General features: G+C 43.0%; 5 protein-coding genes across 5 annotated transcripts; 4 read left to right on the forward strand and 1 right to left on the reverse strand.

Annotated features, from left to right (window-relative positions):
• Window positions 1-244: 244 nt before the first annotated feature.
• On the reverse strand, window positions 245-2,584 carry Pmar_PMAR015920 (hypothetical protein; the record flags this gene model as incomplete). The annotated part of the gene is made up of 6 exons (XM_002776639.1): window positions 245-263; window positions 413-479; window positions 637-731; window positions 1,256-1,337; window positions 1,595-1,689; window positions 2,469-2,584. The coding sequence occupies 6 exons, from the start codon at window positions 2,582-2,584 to the stop codon at window positions 245-247; spliced, it is 474 nt and encodes a 157-aa protein (XP_002776685.1).
• Window positions 2,585-3,206: 622 nt separating this feature from the next.
• On the forward strand, window positions 3,207-4,395 carry Pmar_PMAR015921 (chaperonin, 10 kDa, putative; the record flags this gene model as incomplete). The annotated part of the gene is made up of 3 exons (XM_002776640.1): window positions 3,207-3,295; window positions 3,391-3,505; window positions 4,243-4,395. 3 exons carry the CDS (start codon window positions 3,207-3,209, stop codon window positions 4,393-4,395), a joined length of 357 nt encoding a protein of 118 aa, XP_002776686.1.
• A 2,364-nt stretch (window positions 4,396-6,759) lies between these two features.
• Window positions 6,760-7,694, forward strand: Pmar_PMAR015922 (hypothetical protein; the record flags this gene model as incomplete). The annotated part of the gene is made up of 1 exon (XM_002776641.1): window positions 6,760-7,694. Exon 1 carries the CDS (start codon window positions 6,771-6,773, stop codon window positions 7,692-7,694), a length of 924 nt encoding a protein of 307 aa, XP_002776687.1. The 5' UTR covers window positions 6,760-6,770.
• Window positions 7,695-12,703: 5,009 nt separating this feature from the next.
• On the forward strand, window positions 12,704-13,117 carry Pmar_PMAR015923 (hypothetical protein; the record flags this gene model as incomplete). The annotated part of the gene is made up of 1 exon (XM_002776642.1): window positions 12,704-13,117. The coding sequence occupies one exon, from the start codon at window positions 12,704-12,706 to the stop codon at window positions 13,115-13,117; it is 414 nt and encodes a 137-aa protein (XP_002776688.1).
• Window positions 13,118-19,369: 6,252 nt separating this feature from the next.
• On the forward strand, window positions 19,370-21,237 carry Pmar_PMAR015924 (hypothetical protein; the record flags this gene model as incomplete). The annotated part of the gene is made up of 4 exons (XM_002776643.1): window positions 19,370-19,459; window positions 20,314-20,349; window positions 20,832-20,873; window positions 21,226-21,237. 4 exons carry the CDS (start codon window positions 19,370-19,372, stop codon window positions 21,235-21,237), a joined length of 180 nt encoding a protein of 59 aa, XP_002776689.1.
• Between the last annotated feature and the right edge of the window lie 202 nt (window positions 21,238-21,439).

Genomic DNA, 21,439 nt, shown 5'->3' on the forward strand with positions numbered 1-21,439 from the left:
ATTATAGGAGTCCATATACGAACTAGGGTAGAAATGTACAGAAACCAACAAGAATTTGCAAATTTCTCAAAATTCCATATTGTCACCAACATATGTGGTCCACCATGTGCATATTTCCCACACTGTGCAGTAGTCGTGATATATATTTTCCCACTCCAAAACAACCAATAGAAGTAATCACTCATAATTTTGCGGCGCGCGGAATCCACAAACTATCACCTTTTCCATACTCGACACTCCACTGCTACGACTCGGAGGTCGGCCTGATACCAACCAACATAGAAAAATTCACCACTGCTGTTATCAACTCACTCGATTTACGTCTTCTACTACTCCTCCTTGTTGGTGACACACTACTTGTGCGATCGTGCCTTATACCACAATTCTCCCGAATCACATACTGCCCACCTACCCTTTCGAATCGCTCATCTCCTCTTCATCACTAGAGAACATCCGAGCCACATCGACGAGGTCAGTTCCTGAACACACAATTTTGTGGCGAGTGACGCTGACAATTAAATATTTTGCTCATAAATTTTCATTAAACTCATGATAGTTCATTAAATTTTTGATGATTTACCCACTTTTTTTGCAGAAAAATTTCATTTTTTCTCAAAATTTTTCTCCCGCTACTACCCTCACTATCAAACGCGGATGAGATGCTAGTGCGCGCTCTCGAACTCCTCCTCGTCACCGCAGAGCCTTGAGATTTCGTCTTAGCTCGACTAGTGCTAAATTGCAAATATTACATATTCCACCTGTGTGAATTTCCAAACGCATAGGCAAAAAAAAATTAGAAAAATTCAAAAATGAAATTTTGAAAATTAAATGCAAAATAAACTTATTACAATTCCACTTGTGAAACGCGAAGTGGAGCTAAACGAACACGATACATGTGTTGAGATTCTCTCAATTGTTGTTGGTGAATATCAAAGCAACTTTTCATCAGAGTTTCACGGGCGGCCCTAGTGATATGAAAAACACTGGTGAAAAAACATATTTCACGACTACTGCATATCACCGCGTCGAATATCGCATTTTTCGCCGAGTTTTACGACGCCACTTCACGTAAAACGAGTTGTGAAAGGTATTACTGCTACTATATACATCTATTATAACCATAAATTTCTCAATTTTCCTTGAAACTCCAACGAGTATCCTTCACATCGACATTTTTCACAATGTTCAAGTAAGCACGACGAGAAAAAAAGTTCAAAAAATTAAAATTCCCAGAAAAATATTCAATTTTACTGACCTTTCACGACCAACTCTCGAGCTCTTACTCACTCTCGAACCCCTATCCCTGCTAGATGGACCGCGGCGCGATCTAACAGGGCCTGCGAAAAAAAAGGGCGGAGCGGAGCTTTTCTATACAAAACGGAATATCAATTATGAAAATTTAGAAAATTCTTGTTGATTTCTGTACACTTTTACCCCACGAAAAGCTTCTGGCAAAAATATAATGAGGAACGAGTTTTACGACGCCACTTCACGTAAAACGAGTTGTGAAACTCCAATAATATATGTTTTTATCGATCGTTTCAAGAAGCTGAGTAAAGCAAACATATATATTTTTTTCCAACTTTGCGCTTACTCTTTCCTCCAGAGCTCGACGGTGTTTGTGGTAGCGGACTCGCGATAGAAGATTCTCTTCTCGAAACGACAGGACCCAACTCCTTCAAACACATGCTAAACAGAAAAAAAAGTTAGAGCGAAAAATAGTTACAACACATGTCACACAAGTAAACAGCGTATTTTCTCCTAGGAGAATTCGAAAAAAAATCTGCATTTCTCGTTAACAAATCAAAATTTTGAGCTGAAACTTCAACTTCGGTTTAGTTTCCTCAACAACTGAGCTCAGAAGCAGCCTCACGACTTGAAATAAAAATGCCCAAAAACCAACCAAAACTTCCGCTTGCGACCAACACACTAACCTTACCGTATTCTCTCATACTTCAACAGAGAATAAATATTATATACTCGAATGAAACTATAATATTCGGAACCATTACTGAGATATGAGGGCGAACGAGACAATTATCACCCAGTATATAACCCCGTGTTAGTTCGTTGACGAAGATAATAAATTCTCGATGAAAAATTCACATTAGAAAATGCTGATGCACCATAATTATCGCAATTTTCCGCAGCACACAAGGTGTCCCCCTCAAGTGAAAAAATCTCTCAGCTGAAAATCAACTAGGTATAATCAGGCTGCGTTATAAGGCATTTTTCTGATGTTATCACCATCGGCAACAACATACAGTTAGAATGCGCGTGGTAAAAAAGTACAACTTGTTTGAAAAATTCGAAGTCCGATTAAATTTGGAGAATTCCAAGTAGAATTAATATACCACAAATGCACGGCTTCTTGATATACAGAGATATGTGTTGTTAAAATGCGCGCAAGTATAACATGGGCCTATTCTGTATCTTCCTCGGTCACCCTCAAGATACCACACACTTACTTTACCAGTACTGCCTTCTTTACACTAGACTGAGGCACCTTAACACCATTTCTAGTTAGAATACTTCGGAGCTCCGCAATGGTCATCGCCGCGTAGTTACCAGGGGAAGAGCTCATTAGATTGCACTGTTTGTTACGCTGAAAAATATTTCAGCAGTTGTTGTTAAGCGTAAAATTTTACGCCTTGAACGTATATGTGTTACACTTTTACGATAGTTCTTATGAAAAGTACGAGACTTTGCGGAAACTTATTTAGCATAATAAATGAATATATAGTGTTAAGATATGCTAAGATATGCTAAGATATGCTAAGATATATGATAAGATATGCTAACATATATGCTAAGCTATATGCTAAGATATATGCTAGTGCTAAGATTCGCATGGGGTTGGTAAATGTCATTTGTATCTAAACAAGGGACTACAAGATACAATGCACAATAACTCCTTTTGCATGAAAATAGATAGCAGTCACTATAACAGCGAAGCGGAGTAATACTGGGCCTATGACTTTGGAACTGCTCCTTAAGGCGCACCTTAAAAATGACACTACGCACCGTTGCTGCGCACAGAATTGAGCATAATCGATCAGTTGGGCGTAGCGAGATTTGAAAACCTTGGAGTTCCTGTATTTCCTCAACTGACTGCTCATTGAACAATCTATAATGGCCTCCGTTTAGATAACCTTGCCCTCGTCTACGGTGGTTGTACAGGTGATTTTTATTGGATCGATACGCACATGTCTGTAGTACACGCCACTACTGCTGCTTCTAAGGTTGCCTGCCGCTTCATCCCTCTCCTAGACCGAGTCCTAGTGCAGAAACTTCGGTGAGCACCCTACTAGATTGATACGCGCTTGCACTTGACAACCTCGCTCTTGCTGCTGTACGGCTGTAGGAAAGTACTGTATGGTTGTTGTTCAGTGTGGAGTCGAAGACCGCTACAGGAGTGTTCCTGCCCGAGGCTGCCAAGCCGACTATTAACCAGGCTGTAGTCATGGCTGTTGGTAGCGGTAGGATCCTCAATGATGGAACTAAGGTGAAGTGGGGGAAGGCTACCATGTGAGGTATGCTTTCGACGCTTCTCGGTGGTCGATACAGTTGTATTGTCGTCGTCGTTGTCTATACAGTGTGTATCTGTATTATCATCATCAATACAGTTGTATTGTCGTCGTCGTTGTCTATACAGTGTGTATCTGTATCATCATCATCATCAATACAGTTGTATTGTCGTCGTCGTTGTCTATACAGTGTGTATCTGTATTATCATCATCAATACAGTTGTATTGTCGTCGTCGTTGTCTATACAGTGTGTATCTGTATCATCATCATCAATACAGTTGTATTGTCGTCGTCGTTGTCTATACAGTGTGTATCCGTATCATCATCATCAATACAGTTGTATTGTCGTCGTCGTTGTCTATACAGTGTGTATCTGTATCATCATCATCAATACAGTTGTATTGTCGTCGTCGTTGTCTATACAGTGTGTATCCGTATCATCATCATCAATACAGTTGTATTGTCGTCGTCGTTGTCTATACAGTGTGTATCTGTATCATCATCATCAATACAGTTGTATTGTCGTCGTCGTTGTCTATACAGTGTGTATCTGTATCATCATCATCACAGTTGTATTGTCGTCGTCGTTGTCTATACAGTGTGTATCTGTATCATCATCATCAATACAGTTGTATTGTCGTCGTCGTTGTCTATACAGTGTGTATCTGTATCATCATCATCAATACAGTTGTATTGTCGTCGTCGTTTTTTCAGATCCCTATTTCGGTCCAGCCCGGTGATAAAGTTATTATACCCGAATTTGGTGGTATGAATTTGAAGTTGGACGGTGAAGACTTCCAAGTTTTCCGTGACGATGACATTGTGGGCAAAATCGTTTCACAACAAGCAACATCTACGGAGGAGTAAAACTGCTGTTGTTTCCGTGAGAAGTAAATACTTGAATGGCTTATGAGGAAGTGTTGGGGTTGTTAATTGTATCGTACTGGCTTGGTCACTAATGAGCAACTGAAATTTCCCGAATGACGCCGATTCTCTCATTCTTCTGGCAGCAGGTCTTCTTGATTGGAGTTTCACGATCACCCGCTTTACGTGAAGTGGTGAAAACGCGATATTCGCGGTGATATGCAGTAGTCGTGGAATATTTTTTTCATATCACTAGGGTGGACAAACTCCAATGTTTTCTCCTTGAAAATTCCTCAACTGAACTTTTGAGGGTTTCGTGTAACAGAAGCACTGTGCGAAAATATGCACGCAATATGGGAATATGGAAATTATGTGGTTAGTCGTTGATTCCTGTAAATTTCTACACTGGTTGTATCATCATTTAGAAAAGCAAATATGATATTCCAACACTGAAATTGGGTATCTTAGGGTAGCGTATAATCGTCCTTATTTTGAGAAGACTCGTATAGCCATAAACACAATGTAATGCTAAAAATTATTTTTTTGTGGGAAGTGATCATGTGTAGGATTTGCCGTAGTTTTATATACCATTTTTGGAGAGTATCGTCTTTTACGAACATATAGTCATCCTTCAGGGCGTGTCCTTACAAGGAATTATCTAACTCTTGAGAAAAAACGTCCCCCAGGGTTTGATAACAGTGGGGAAAGGGATGTTACTAATGTGATGACATTTACATGGGAAATTGTCGAATGTTCCTACTGGGAACATTGAAATTTCTTCACCCTAGTGATATGGAAAACACTGGTAATGCGTATCAGTGTAAGTCTTGGCCAGGAACTCATCTACCTCTGAGAGAAAACGTTTCCCAGGGTTTGATAATAGTGGGGAAAATGATGTTATCAATGTGATGACATTTACATGGGAATCTGATTGAAGAATGTTCCTCCCGGGAACATTATAGGTTCCTGGTGTGTCTTTCACATGTCCGAAACGACGTGTATATCTTATGTGAGTAACATGATCATCGAGATTGGTTTTTATAAATTCTGTGAAATTGTTATTGTTTCGACTGCTGCTCATGCTCATCATGAACGATATCCAAATTAGTTTGTTTTGGTTTGCAGTCGGTGATGACAAGTCCAGAGGAGCTCCTGGTGGTGGTAAGATGTGATCATTCAACTATGTGTTGCTCGTTATTAAGGACCGATAATGAGGAGCGTATTTATGCTAGAGGTGGAATCGGTGTGGGAAAATATGCATATTGTCAACTACATATGTAGGGCACATTTGTGGAAGTTGTGAGGAAAATTTTTGGGAAGTCTTCATAGTTTCTGTGCACTTTTATCCGAATTTGTATATAAGCTTCTAAACTCATTTTTCCGACGCTGGGTGGAATTTTTGGTAAGGCGGTATCACCAGTCACCCCCGAATTGATACTTGAAATTGGGAAGTATATTGTCCCTTGTACAGCTCCATCGCTCCGTCAACTCATTTTTGCGCTATGGTGAATGAATCGGCCGATGTAGAGGAGTGGTGGGACTCGATGTGGTTTGGAGTGCGGATGAAACTCTCGAAGATTTTTTGGAGTTTCACGACCCGTTTGACGTGAAAAGGCGTAAATTTCCGCGACCGATAAAACAATTATTTTATGCGAAGTGAATTGTGAAATATGTTTTTCATATCGCACAGGATCGTGAAACTCCACTGTATCGTTCAACGCTCCGACTCCTGTTCGCAACTGGTGGTAGACGGCGGCGGCAGCAGTTGAGGATTTATTATTGGTTCACGCTCGGTGTTGATCTGGAAGTAGGAGGTTTGTAGTGCTGGATAACGTTAGGGTACGAGGCAATAGTATCCAAGCTAAACGATGATATATTGTTAAGAAAGTTTCAAAACCCGTTTTATGTGAAGTGGCGTAATACCTTATAAAAATCCCGATATTCGTGCTATGTGGTGCAATTGAAATTTATCTCTCATTAGTGTTTTCAAGTCGGGGGTGAAACTCTAATATACTGTCTTCGATCAACGAATGATGTTGACTATTATGATACTTCAACATCGTTATTTATTATCCTATTAGAAATTCCGCGTTCATGGTTTAGAAATCTCGATTGGGGGAAAATTATATTTTTTCCATTAGGGTTACCTGGTAAAATTTTCGGAATCGTTATACAGTTGTTGTCGGTGTTGGGAGTATATATGTCGTCGGTTTCACCAGCTGGGCTTGCGAGTTTCCTCGATTAGTGTAGAAGTTTACATATGAATTGTGAAATGATCAGAATGATAATCGTATTCGTGTTTGAGTCGAAGTGGATGTCCATAATCAGGGGTCAACGGGAAGGGTGATGATTTTGAGCGCAGAATTCAACATTTTCCCATGAGCACTCCCCAAACTATCTATACTGTCACATCGCAGGGCTTACGGCGTATTATTGGTAACAGTGAATGTACTCTGTCGCATCTTTACACTAGTATATGGGGTTACGCGAGGTTGCACGGTCTGAAAAGGCCCCGAGGGACTTTCCAAACGGATGATCAGCTTGCGGTTGTCTTTGGTAGAAGAGGAATCATTCATTACGATGAGCTTCCTGCGCTCATATCTCCGTTGATCTCGCTAGGGCGAGCGCCAGTTCAAAACAAAACAATAGAGCAAACAGATTGTGAAGTGCGTCGACCGAAGTTGTATATACCAAATGCTGAGTTAAAGGCGGTTCTTGAAACTAACAGGCAAGAGGAAATATGCACTTTTGAGGAAGCTGTGAATGGTGTGAAAAATTATGCTATTGCGAAGGGCCTTATTCTGGAGGTCCACCCGGTGTTTATCGTTACTGACCAAACACTGCGTCCGCTGTTTCCTATGGCTTCAGTACCGCTTGGTTTAGTAGGCAATTTCATATGGTATGCACTCACGCCGTCTACTATAACAACGACAGATTTCCCGAAAGAATATTTCAACCCGCAAACTGCAGCGATGAGGCCGAACTCAGCTCTAGCCAGGATCGTTGGTGAAGCCCCGCAGTTTCCTCAAGAACTTCTACTTGAAGTGGCAGCTTATGTGCTCCGAAATGGTCTTCAACGAGATGGACGTGTTTGGGTTGACGATAAACTTGCCGCATTAGATCCAACTTGGCACTGTGGAAGTACAATAAGTAAATTGAATCTCTTCAGACGTGTGGTTGGGAATACTACAAACGTGGAAACTGACGTGGTACAGCTTCCTCGTCACCATCCCTTGAGACGTGAGACGGCTTTATCGAAGATATTTGAGGTCGGTCGCAGTGAACACCGGGCCTATGATTAAACTGTTACTATTGTTTTTCCATGTAATATGTTGCGTTGACCAGTCGGGAAGGTGTTCGAACTGTAATAAAAATTGAATATCTATCACAAGGAGAGACAGCAAGATAGGCTAGTCGTCACCGCTATGCTACCAAGTCAACTGAACTAGCGCCGAATCGCTTCACATCGACTATGAACTATTTTCAGGGATTACAGTTTGAGATTGCAGAATTTGTCTATACAATTACTATGTGAACAGTCCGGTAGTAACATACCGTGTATTAGTAGAAACTTTTTCGAAATGCTGTCGCCGTTCATACGTAGTCTCTGGGCAACTCTTTGCATCTCAAGAGTTTTTGCCCTGCCCGTGGATCGGTTTAGGATCTCAAACGATACTGAGGTAGGTCGTCTCCGGGATCCTCCGCTTCTGAAGTTTTCTTTATTCAAGGTAAGAAAAGTCCAAAGCGATGCAGGAATGGCGACGATAGACGCCGAGTATAAAACTCTTCTATGTTCTACTGGTGGATGACTTGGTTTTTCGAGCTGAAAAAGTCTAAAAATGAAAAAAAAAATAAAATTTACTCTTTTTTATTAGCTTGATTTTTCGAGGTACTTCCCTCCAGTCAACGAGACTCTTCTTGAGACTGATGAGGGCGCACCTATGATCATGTGGATTTAGGGTGGCCGAGGAGCTTCCGGGTTAATCGAAAATTTCTTCGAAGTTGGCCCTCTCGATCGGATCAACAACATATACACCCCCTCACATAATCTTAGCAAAAAGGGTGCGCGATCCAAAAAGTAAGTTTTTACTCTATATTTAACACTCATATTTCGGTACGGGACCCCCAGGCATGCTAGTTATACGATGCTAACGTCTCGTGACTCGATTACCCTCAATTCCATAAATACACCGTTGCGCCCATTTTACAACGCCACATAATCTTCACTGAAGCCGTTCTTTTAACGATGCTCAAGTAGTTAATAGAAGGGGCCCCTTGGTTGCCACGGAGATCGCTTGACGGCCTCCAATCAGGATGCTCACCGTCGTTGAAGAACACGCGGGCAGATTCACTGATCAGATGAGGCTTTACGAAGCGTACTTCCAACAACGACTCCTCACTCTCAGTGGGAGGCGCTGTGGAGTGACTGGCGATGCTTCAGAGTGCATCAAAGGGCTACAGTCGTTGACTCATGCAGCTCCTCCCGGTGGGTCACGGTGGTCTCCTGGTACAATTTGTGGTTCTCGAACATATCCGTGGCCAGCAGTTTCACAATCTTTTTATCGGCCTCCTCGGTGTAGAGAGTCCAAGAGTTGGGCACCAAACCAGTTTCAGCGAAAGCGGTAAAGTTAGCATGAGTTTTGGGTCAATACCCTCCGCTCCACTTCCAACCCACTCATGGAGCAACTAAACATCTACCTTCACAAGGCCGTGATGAACCCAGCCATCCTTCTGGTGTTGTGTATGATGACATTGTATATGACGATTGATTTATTGCTCGCATATTGTATATTTGTGCCATCATCGCTCGCCAAGATACCCGCATGACTATTCGAAACCGTCGAACCTAATGATTCCTTCAATCCGATTCTCTCTGATATTGCGTTGTCATCTGCTGGTCCAACAGAGTGTGACCGACGTCGAGCCTGCGAGCAGTAGACAGGACACCACGTGGCTTGTTCTCAAGTATGTTCGGAGTATTGATAGCTCCCTTCAGCGCTTGCATTGGCCCGAAGAGAAGCCCAGACAGCAACTCATCTTCAGCCTGCCACTTCGTACATGGCATCCGGTGGACATCGAATAAAGCAGATGAGAGGAAAGGGTCCCTTTCCTCTCCTCTGCTTTATTTGGGTCCCCTTCAAAGGGGGGAAACGGAGCTATCAAACCTGGAACTAAGCTAACTGAGAGTAAGCAAGAAGAGAAGATTTTATCACACACATAATATCCAGTCCAATGCCTAACTAAAAATGTGTGGGCCACCCCCTCCCCCCTTGGAATTAGCGCCGCAAAGTGTAACGCCCCCCCCCCTCGGCGCGCAGTTCACAGTCAGTGGATCCTAGTAACTCCTCAAAGGCGATGGAACTAACGGCTAAAATCCTCACCTAACAAACAATTAGAAACTCTAAGAACGTTTCACACGTGCCTCAGCCTTGCGTGTGAAAGACCCAACCTTAAAAACAACGTGAAGTCAGATCTTGAGTTAGAACTAAGCCTTAGTGCCTGAGGGTGAATATGAGAGACTCAAGTACACATGCCGCTTTCCATCCCCTTCATAGTCCATCGCTCCCCTCCCTTTAGTAGAGTTCGGACGAAAGTAACCCGCTCAAGTACGGCCCTCCTACCGGATCTTCCTTGGCAACCAATATGCCTTCGAATATGTTACCACGTCCTCTGGGGGTAGACGGTCTTGCGCTACGAATTGGGAGGTGTTTGCGAAGTGAACGAAGCGGCCATGCAGAAGACGAAGAAGGAATGCGACTCTGGTCGATTTGAGTTCGTCGGAAGGTGTGAGAACAGATATGAAAAATGTAAATCTTGCTCCGAGGAGGTTCGAAATGGACATTTCGTCCCACTCATGGTGGATGTAAGAACATTGGAGTTTCACCCGTTTTACGCGAAGTGGCGTAATACTCCACGTGAAAAACGTGATATTCGCGATGTGAAGTGAATTGAAAACACTTCGCGAATTACACCAGACAAATCATCACATTTCACGTAAAACGCTTCCGGCATTTCGCGATAAACGCGAAAAACTCCGAGTAATCGGCGTTTTGCACCATTTATTTCACAAGGGAGATTGTGAATTTCGCGAAATTTTTTATCGAGAAAAACGCGAAAAACACCCCATCTCGCAGTAACATCCATTAAAAGTCCTCTTCATGCCACTGCCAGCTGTCCACCCACATTTCACTCTATGGAGTCACCTCACTCGCGGGATCCGTCTTACTACTGGCACTTCCACGTTGGGGCCTCGTGGGATGATGATGATCATCATCCCGTCAACAGCCATATGTAGCAACCAGCCTTGCGGACCCCTCTGTGAGGGATTGTGGGCGAGAGCTGAGCGAGGTTCGAACCGGGGACCTCTCGATGTACGGCCGAACAGGCTAACCAGTTCGACTATACATGCTAAGATTTCACGGAGTACCCGTCCACGCCGGCTTCATCAGGTCTTCACCTTATACTGGTTCGGATAGCTCAGTAAGAGCAGGGCTTGGACTCCAAGCCTTGGAGACCTTAAGAGTAAATCATACCCTGTGGCGGTTCATTCATACGTTGCGGAATACAGATGATCCGAGGCACGCTGCCGCAGGCAGCTCGAGTCCCAATGGTGGCAGGGGTGGAAAGTTTTGAATAATGACATCCATGGGATTCGAACCCGCATCTTCCCAGGAAGGACTTGATCCGTCAATGGTATGACGGTGATGGCCGACAGGGACTGTGCCACTGCATGGCAGAGCTCACTCCACAGTGACAGTGGCCACTGGTACGGCACCAATTAATCGGGCACCTGTCTTGTGACCGAGACTTCGGGGGGAGCCCCGCAAGTCTTCGGTCCACACCACCTAGTCGACTAGCCTTGAATAATTTCATGGATATGTATAGATATTCAGTTGGACTGGAGGATCACTGAAGCCAGAGTTGACCAGCTAGAAATTTGCATGCATATCGCGCCAAACGCGTAAAACGCGAAATGATTTCGCGTTTTGCATATCACATGAAAAACACCTCACATGTTTTACACGAAATTCACTGTTCACATGCGTTTTTCGCGAAGTGAAATGTGAAATGTGTTTTTCACTAGTGTTTTTCACATCACGGGTGAAACTCCAATGTTCTCAGAACATGGTGCGCTCAATGGCGTTCTCGCTGATGAGCCATCAGGTTAACCACAAGTGCACCAACGCAAGACATACGACGCGTATGATACGCGACAGACGGGCTCAAACGGTCGAGGTGATTCTGGAGAACGAGAATTCATTCTGATCGATTTCGTTGGCACGACCGAAGTAGCTCCGATGGCACCCTTTTGCGGTACAGTTGTTAGTGCGGCCAATTGTACCCATGATTCATGATGAAAGCCAACAAGCACCAGTTCCTGACGAAAACTCCCCCCTAGGGAACCGAAAGTTTTGCGAAGGAACTAAGATTTTTCTCATTTGCATATTTGAAGTATTCTGCTGAGAATTTCTAGGAAGATCCCAGCCGTATCAAACATTAACATTCTCTTCGGTCGTGACACTGTCACGAGTCGTGACTCAGGTGCGTGTGTCAGTGACACAGTGTCACCCATGAAGTGCATAGTGCGGTGCCCTTGCGTGTCAGGCAGACATACGGCTTCTCGTAATACGGAACGCCCGAGGCCTATTGTATTACAGAATCTGTATGATGTGAGTTTGGTCTACCTGAACTCAGGCTGTTAATCTGCAAACCTAAGCACGGGCTCGGGTATGAGGATCTACTGGTTGGGCATGTAGGGTCGGGTGTCACGCACTTACCGCTACCGCTGTCCCCTCGTGCGTTCTTCATGAACATTCTACACAACGATGAGCGAAGCGCGACTGTCAAGTCTTGCTTCTTGTTTACTCGAAATTGCATGCTGCAGTCTACATCGGCGAGGATTCCTTTCAGTATGCATGGTAAAATCGATCAGCTCTCAGACTGGCGGCGTTCGGGTGTCACGTACGAATTAGCTCACACCAGTTGTAGTGAACCGTAAAAGCTAGCCAATAGAAAATTCTAGAAGTCTTCCTGCCTCACATCGGTTACAAGCATCCAATTGCAAAACTTCTGGACTTAGCTCACCCCTTACCTGGGACTGTCCTATGCGTATCTGATAATCACCTCGACATGGGCCTCTGCTCGATGACTCTAAGAGAGGAGTGGAGTTCCGCTCACAAGTTGGAACTTCAAACTTGTGTGGGCATTTTCGACCGATTGTGGTGTGGCGTAGAAAGGGCCAGAATTGGAATTAGTACCCCTGGTTTAGAGTAGCATTATGAGGCTGTTCACTATAGGCTTCTTTTAATCAATGCTGAACCGACTTATCCAGCTCCTACTCGTCGGTGTTGCTCTATCCCCCCCACCCTACCAGCTACAAGGTACATATTTCGTGAACAAGGTTGACCCTCCTCTGTCTTTGAGGTATACATTCACAGACCGTGCTACACAAGTGACGATTTCTTTCTACTGTGAGGAAGTTGTCGGACCAGCTAAGCACACCTTTCCGGTTCACAAGTTGGGTGATGGCCTCTACATTGTGAGCCAGCAGCCAATTTATGGGTTCCCCGCCTTCAAAAAACTCTTTGAGCGCAAGTGCCCACGGTACAATCCTCTGCGCGCCTCTGACCTGTGGCTTATAGAGTACGATAGGAAGTTCGACCACCCGTTTATTGATATCAATGGTCGCCAGGTGTTGCTGGCACACCGACAATCTGCCCATTAGTTGATATTGTCTCGACAGTAGAATCCTCAGCGTATCAACCGCTTTGGTTTACCATTATTCAGATATTTGTTGGTCGTCCAATTTGCTCTTATTATGCGAGTACGTTGAATAACTCTCGGTGGTCCGTGTCCAGTTCTGGAAGCTTTTTCAGACAATACCGTGACGTAACGTCACGGTATTGTCTCTGACGTCACTGACGTTGACTCGTCGAGTGTTATAGTGATCGTAGTGCGGTTTGGGTTTACTGCACCAAGCCATCGAAAGGGCCCTTTCATTGCGGATAGTCTCTTTTCCCACAAACATGACATCGATCGCTCTGTTGGCACGCATAGGTTAAGCGCCCAACGCTTAGTACACGTGCCCCGGTTGCGGGATTATTAAACGGATTGTCGGTTAATGATGTTGATAGTAGCTCTATTATAGTTAGTATCACTATCATTGATGGTTAACTCCGTAGACAACGACACTCTTGAGTTAGCACTGGGAAGACTCGCCCTTGAGGCTCAAAGGCTTGAGCCGAGTGACACAATAGTAGTTATTTCATTGACTTTTCATGAATATTGATGCCAATTCGCAACTCATTCGTCTGTACCATCTCTCTCTCACTTTTGCCTTATGGATGATCTTCTCCACGCTTAACCTCATTTCTCGTACGTCTGCGTGATATAGGCAGTCTATTATAGGCAGACCCAAGCTCTTTCCGAGATCCTTGTCTGGATTTCATCAACAGGAGGACATCAGCTGAGCGGTCAACGCCTCTCATAGTGAGTACATTAGACAATTCTTGCATACGTAACCGTTCGCTCGGCGCTGTACGCGGAAACACATTATTCTCTTCGCTTACGACAGGTACGATTGCTTGTGTTACACAAGTTGTGTACTTTACCTCCTCAACCTTCGGGATCGCCTTGTGTTACACCAGTCAGAGCACAGATTCTATCGGAATCTGAACTCATCCCGGAGATGAAATCGGCCTCCAATCTCGCCACATTCACTGAGACCTTCGATAAATACAAAAGGGAATATCATATTCCGAATACGAGCGCTAACTGATTATTTCATCATGTCCGTCATCCCAGACTGTTGTCTGGGATGTTCGAGCAATGGCTTGCGAATTGAAGAGGTTATCAGATTGATTATCAACTAATGTCCCTCCTGATAACCGTCATATTTAAAGAATTCACGGGATCCGACCGTTCCGAGGAGCCCGAAGGAATCGAGCTTTTCGAGAGCCGTTGGCCGACACAAAACATGGTAGGGATATAATAGACCTCAGCATGGCCAGCTCGGGTCTCGGATTTTGGCCTGCCGCAGAGAAATGCGGCGCATGCTTTATGCGGCCGTAGCGAAACTATCCCCTTGGCAAGTATACGTTCTCCATAGGAGGAAGGTCTTTACCTTTGCCCGCGTTGCGCAATTAATTCGCACGTGACAACAGCGACTCGCTGTCAGCGAGTAAAACGACGAGACTGATCGACAATTGAGAAGTGTGGATGCAGTTGCATGCCAACGCAACGAGTCTCGACGATATGTGGTCCAGTTATTCGACTATTCCCCTTCAACGGTAGCGAAATACTCCAATGAACCAAGGTGGATCAAAACTTTTTGGGGTGGAATTATTGAAAAGCCCAAAGGCAATACTACATCGACTCGATATACAGCCCATGGGCCTCGGACTGTAAAATATAACCTAGGCTTACCAGAAGATGTGGTGTTTGAGGTTCGCTGCTAACTAGCACGGGACCCATCAGCACAGGGACGTATGATAGCATCCTCAACGTATGAAAGCGTCCTCAACAGAAGTAAAGCACACCCTGTGTAAACGAGCCACTTCGGGAGGACGCCCTCTGGAGCAACTGAGAATTCAGTGGTAAAACAGTTCATCAGTTCCGCCACCTGAGTAATGCTTTGGGTGAAGCGGCTGGGTTGTGCCAACCTGGTCCTGTGAAAGACAGAGGCGGCATTTTGTTGACCTTGCTAGCGAGAATACCAGTACTATTCTTATGTAATGCTTATCGACACTATCTGTTCCAAAAGGTGGGTAACGCGGGAGAATGAGGTCTACAGCATTTCCAGGTCACTTCAATATTTTGTCTGAATTTTTAATAATTTACCCCCTTCTTTTGCGATAATACCCTCTCCTTCAATTTTTCACCGACACATTTTAATTTATTACCAAAAATTTTAATGATATAAGTGGTCTTTTTAAGAACATCCCGACTATTATTAACGGCATTAGCTTTTGCTACTCCAGAGGGGCCGGTAATTGATCTATTCGCCCCATCGCGAGCCGCAATCCGCGAGAAACTTGCAGTGTCGAGAATGCCCCACACTCGTGAGGTCATTTCCTGACATACACATTCCGAGAATGTGTATCTCAGGAAATAACCTCACGTTGTGAGAATGTCATTCTCTGACCTTACCGTGTAGCATATCCTTCTCACAGAGACAGTACCGAACGGTTAGTTACCTACTATACACTCGGCAGTATGAGTGGATATGAGATTCGGAGTTTCGTAGTACCACTGGGAACAGCACCATCCAGCACCCCCGTGATATGAGAATCAATCCATTTCTTGTGTGCCCTCTCGAGTTAGCTCCATCAGAGTCCTACCGCATCAAGGTGAGACGAGTATGGTTTGACCTTCAGTATATACACAGGAGAAGGAGTAGGTTGAGTTACTATATAATGATGTAGTCTGATTTCGGTTCGACTGTGCGTGGGAGCATTCTCCCCTGCCGAATTGGTAGTGCCAATGTGAGCTTCGCAGGGTTGATCTGCCTCTCATCACAGATGTGTATTAGAAATTGTACGAGCCAGTCACCGAAGTCTTCCATCTTCATAGAGCCTCGCCTGCGCGACCAAAAGTACGCCCTCCGAGTCGGAGTCGGCAAGCTCCATGAGTCCCAACTTGGGACTCCCAGGACATGTATATCTTTTCCTGCTGAGTACCCTGTCTTGCGTAACCTTGTTGGCCTCGGACGCTCCTTCCCGGTATTTTCCGATGATACAGTTTCTATTATACAGATTCACATCAGTTTTATTTTGGTGCCGTACGAGTAACGATTTGCGACTCGCAAATGTGTACATACACGCGTAGGACGCATAGTAGCGGAGAATTCGACGTGGTCGCTTATGTAGCCAAAACTAACGTCGTTAATTGAAGTCGGTATGATTTTGAAAAGACCAGCTTTTTTTCATTAAAGTTGTGGGTAATGAATTAGAATCAGTCGGTAAAAAAGAGTTGAGTTGGAACGAGAAAACCTAAAACCATAATCTTGCTCATCTTGCTCTCCCTTACGTTTCCTCAACGGAACACATATCCTTCCGGGCGACTGAAATATCAGTGAAAAGGAGCATACCTCTCCTAAATTGGCAAATACACTACTAAAAACAAACAGAATCACACTGACTCAGCGGCCAACAACAGTAGCGCGCGCCAAAGTAATCGATTTCTCTTCACGAATCAGCAACAAACAATACTCAAGAGGATAGTAACGATTACGAGATTTGTAGAGGAGAAAGATGAGTTAATACGAATCAGATCTGAGTGACTACAACAGCGCGCGCCCAGATGATCGATAATGATAACCTAGTAATAATGATCACTAAATATGATACAAGCCTTGTCGTACAACAGACGATTTACAGGTCATACCATCTTCTCGTGAACTTCTATCGAAATCGACACAATAGAGACATACATTGGAGAGAACAATATTCCTTACCAACACTTAACCCTAGATCCATGCTTAGTAGTTTTATAGAAACCTGAATCGAATAATAATTTCATGGCGCAGTGAAGGTTGATCCATGCAACTCATAGACAGATAGATGAAATTAGATAAATGACAACACGGAATTTCACACATAATAACCTCAACTGAAAACGATAAAAATATGCGACTATGCGTATTCAATTTCAACTTTTTTAGTTCAGTAAAATTCCAAAATCAATGACGAAAAGAAAGTCTCAAATCTAAGTTCCAAAGGAAACTATAATATGAACGAACCGCAGCACTAACAGATCACATACTGTCACTAAAAGCGTTTTCGCTGGGCAAAACTTTCGAGATTCACGCTGTTGGTAGAAGCATAGATGACAACCGAGAATTCATAAACTTCAATTAAATGAAAAATAAAAGCATTTAAAAAGCCACGTAAGAGAAAAGTGAATATGAAAAGGCATTAAACGTAACAAGAACCCAAAAAGAGGTTACCGCTAAGAAAACTGAAACCATTGGAAAATGATATCCCAGAAATGTGATCGTTCAGCTTCTCCCTAACCGATAATTATCAATTTATTTGAGGGGGAAAGAACTCAAACTTATCATCTCTACAATGTCGTGCCTTATGAATGTATTGAAAACAAAACATGTACAAAACATAAACATGAAAAATGCGGGACAGAAATTTTTCTCAATTGTTTACTACCATTCTTTTACCACAAAGTGTATTGAAGAACAAAAAATATAAACACGGAAAATTTTTAGGAAATATAATTTTCCCAATTTTTCCCTACCATTATCTCGACCACTCGTTCGACCAACACGTCCAGCGATTCTCTCGCACAATTCTGATCTTCTCACACGAGCTTGGAAATCATCACAGTGAGAAGTACTCGTCGATAGCACATCGAAGCTGCTACTACCACATCTTGTTGAAATCGAATCGTCGTTGAACGAAGAGTGTTTCCGGGGCAAGGACAAGCAGGATGACTGTGACGAGCCCATATATAGAAAATAATTTTCCTGAAAAATTATAAATATCACTGAAATATGTAATAAAAATTCAAAATTAATATATATAACAGTTGCTTCTATCGAGTTGCACACAAACGAATTGAATGTCAGCGCTTTTGCAGGGAGAGGAAAAAGAGTTCCCTCAACGAAACCAACTCAACCGAATTGAGATATCATAAGAGCACTCAAGAGTGCAAGAACCGTGAGCTGAGACGACACACCATTCGTGTATCTTGCAGTTTCATTTATCGTCTCGCTCGCATCTGTTTATCTCGCATGTTTCATAGGTGCAAATTGCGCCTTAAACCTAATTAACGCCTCAGGCAACTAGGACTTCCTATTTCACTACTTAAGTAAGCACGTTAAGGCTGTGGGGTTGCGATGTAACGCGAGGTAGAGGAGAAGAAGGGAAACTTGAGCCAAGATGGCTACTGTTAGTGACGAATGAACTATAGCTACTTCGAAGTAATCATGCTCTATGTGGCTATGTACTACTAGAGAAAGCGCACATCTACGATATTATTATCGTCATTCATCTACGATACCGCAACTACTGGAGGTTATGCTGCATTTGGCTATTATTGTGGTATCTCAACACGGCAAAGTCGTATTGGCTGAGACGACGCGCACTTCTACCGACGGTGTGCTGATCAGCATCGGCAGCCATGATGAACGAGAACACAATTCCACAAGTGTGTTGATGCTAAGTGTAATCTTAGTTTGTTATTACATGCCATGTTCTACACCGCAACGGTTTCACTTTCCCATATGGAAAATGAAAATAATGAGCCATGCCTTACCTACGAAGACACTCAGAAGCAATCAGAGAACAATCGAAGAATTTGTCATTGTACTCGTGGTAGACCTCAGTCCAACAGTCGCACTTGTCGCAGCTTATCCATAATTCTGTACATGTAGGGGTGATAGACCTCTAAACCTCTTTGGTGGTCAGTCCGTTCTCAGTCTGAGAGTCAGTCGTGTGCTCGGTAATGCTGGTTAATGAGAATCAATCTGAAACTATACCGCATATACAATGTAACCATGGCAGCTATAAACATGTGTTGTGATAGCAACAACTTCCTCCACACATTTGCATATCAAATTGACACATACACTATGCGTAGTTGCTCTAAACCAGCTTAGTATGGCAGCGCCGAACCCCTTACCGAGTGGAAGCACTCTCATTCCAAGTTCAGCCGGCTCACTACCCTCCACAGTAGCCGATGAGGACGTGTCAACTTCACGAGCTGATCTTCATATCGATCGAATCTACACAAATCCGCTCAGAAGTATCGCTGAAGATGATAATAGTAATGACAAGCGTATCTTAATCGATCAACAAGATTCAAATCAGGTACGGAAACGGCCTTGATTCAAAACGGCTTGCAAATACGTAAAATCAATACTTGTGAATTTTTTGATAATTTTTTTCTTCAGACCCTCAAGGGAATTCCTATTACTGTCCGGCTTGTCTCGAAACCTTTTCGAGCGTATGGGAGGCAACACAACATGTGCGAAGTCGCGAACATGTGGAAACTATTGAAGCCGTTGATTTCAATAGCAGTGACGATGATGATGAAGATCCGTATGCACGAAGATGTGCATCAGAAACCGAGGATTCTCTAATGAGTAAGTCGCGCGCAGTGGTGTTGTTGGAGTAGTAGGAATATATGTAATCGCTTTCCTCATCATCAGCTGCCGAGCTCAGAAGAGTTTATATATGAATTCGGGTAGAAGTGTAATACAGAAACCAATAAGAATTTCCTCTCAGAATTTTAATATTATCACAAACTGTTACTACTACTTCCCATCAGTGTTGGAGTAGTAGGAATATATGTAATCGCTTTCCTCATCAGCTGCTGAGCTCAGAAGAGTTTATATATGAATTTGGGTAGAAGTGTAATACAGAAACCAATAAGAATTTCCTCTCAGAATTTTAATATTGTCACAAACTGTTACTACTACTTCCCATCAGTGTTGGAGTAGTAGGAATATATGTAATCGCTTTCCTCATCAGCTGCTGAGCTCAGAAGAGTTTATATATGAATTTGGGTAGAAGTGTAATACAGAAACCAATAAGAATTTCCTCTCAGACTTTTAATATTATCACAAACTGTTACTACTACTTCCCATCAGTGTTGGAGTAGTAGGAATATATGTAATCGCTTTCCTCATCAGCTGCTGAGCTCAGAAGAGTTTATATATGAATTTGGGTAGAAGTGTAATACATAAACCAATAAGAATTTTCATTTTATCACCAACACATGTAGTTGACCATGTGCGTATTTTCCTCCCAAATTGCTATACCAATTAATGAGAATTTTCAGGCTCTGTTCATCATACCACTTCAAGCGCAACTCCTCGACCGTCATTTCCGCCACCTCCCGGGTTTATAAATGGTAATTACAGAATTTGTCACTAAATCTCATCATCAACAAAATGTCAGATTCTAGAGTGTCACTAACGCCGAGACCAACGAGCAGTTCCGGGTAAGCCATTTTCGATCCGAGAGTAGCATATAATGGAGTTTCACGACGACCCGTTTTACTACGTGAAGTGGCGTCGTAATACTCCATGTGAAAAACGCGATATGAAGTGGCGAATTGAAAACACTTGGCGAATCACCCCGTATCACATGAAAAACCACACCACGTGTTTTACGCGTTATTCACTGCTCACATGCGTTTTTCGCGAAGTGAAATGTGAAATATGTTTTTCACTAGTGCTTTTCATTTTTCGAGTGGAACTCGATTATACTAGAACAAATATGAATATGAAATATGGAGTTTCACAACTGCCCGTTTTACGTGAAGTGGCGGCGTAAAACTCGGTGAAAAACGCGAAATTCGCGACGATATGCAGTACTCGTGGAATATGTTTTTCATATCACTAGGGTGGTCAAGAAACTCTTCCATCATTTTTTATTTTTTCAAGAATTTTATTATTTTGTGATCGTTTTAATTTTTTCCAGATTCACCCGAGTTGTGCGACTCACTCCAGCGTCATCGTCGCGGTAATACAAAAATGAATATACTCATTACACATAAAATATAATTTACTTTTTCACTCATGTGATGGTAAAGGAAATACTTCTGTGCGCAGTTTTGGAGGAATATATCTTCGCTTTTCTATATGAGTTTGAATATGAATTCGGGTAGAAAAATTTCCCCAAATTTCATATTATCACCAACACATGTAGTTGACCATGTGCATATTTTCCTAAACTGTTTAGTGAACTCATTTTTCAAAATTCAGAATCGGCGTGTTGGAGGAATATATGGTCGCTTTCGTCATCAAATGACATGTGAACTCGGGTGCGAATTTCCATGTTGTCAACACCAACACTATTTTTGTTTTTTTTTCAGATCGGAAATTAGCAGTAGTGCTACGGATTTTGATTCGTTCGGCGGAGTTAATACACCACCAACTCGCACGCAGCTTGAGCAAGAGCAAGAGGAGACTTCTTACCAACAGTATGAACTAACGCGTGTTGGAATATATGTAATCGCTTTCCTCATCAGCTGCTGAGCTCAGAAGAGTTTATATATGAATTTGGGTAGAAGTGTAATACAGAAACCA

Source organism: Perkinsus marinus, assembly GCF_000006405.1.
Source record: "Perkinsus marinus ATCC 50983 genomic scaffold scf_1104296953072, whole genome shotgun sequence".
Lineage (NCBI taxonomy): Eukaryota > Perkinsozoa > Perkinsida > Perkinsidae > Perkinsus > Perkinsus marinus.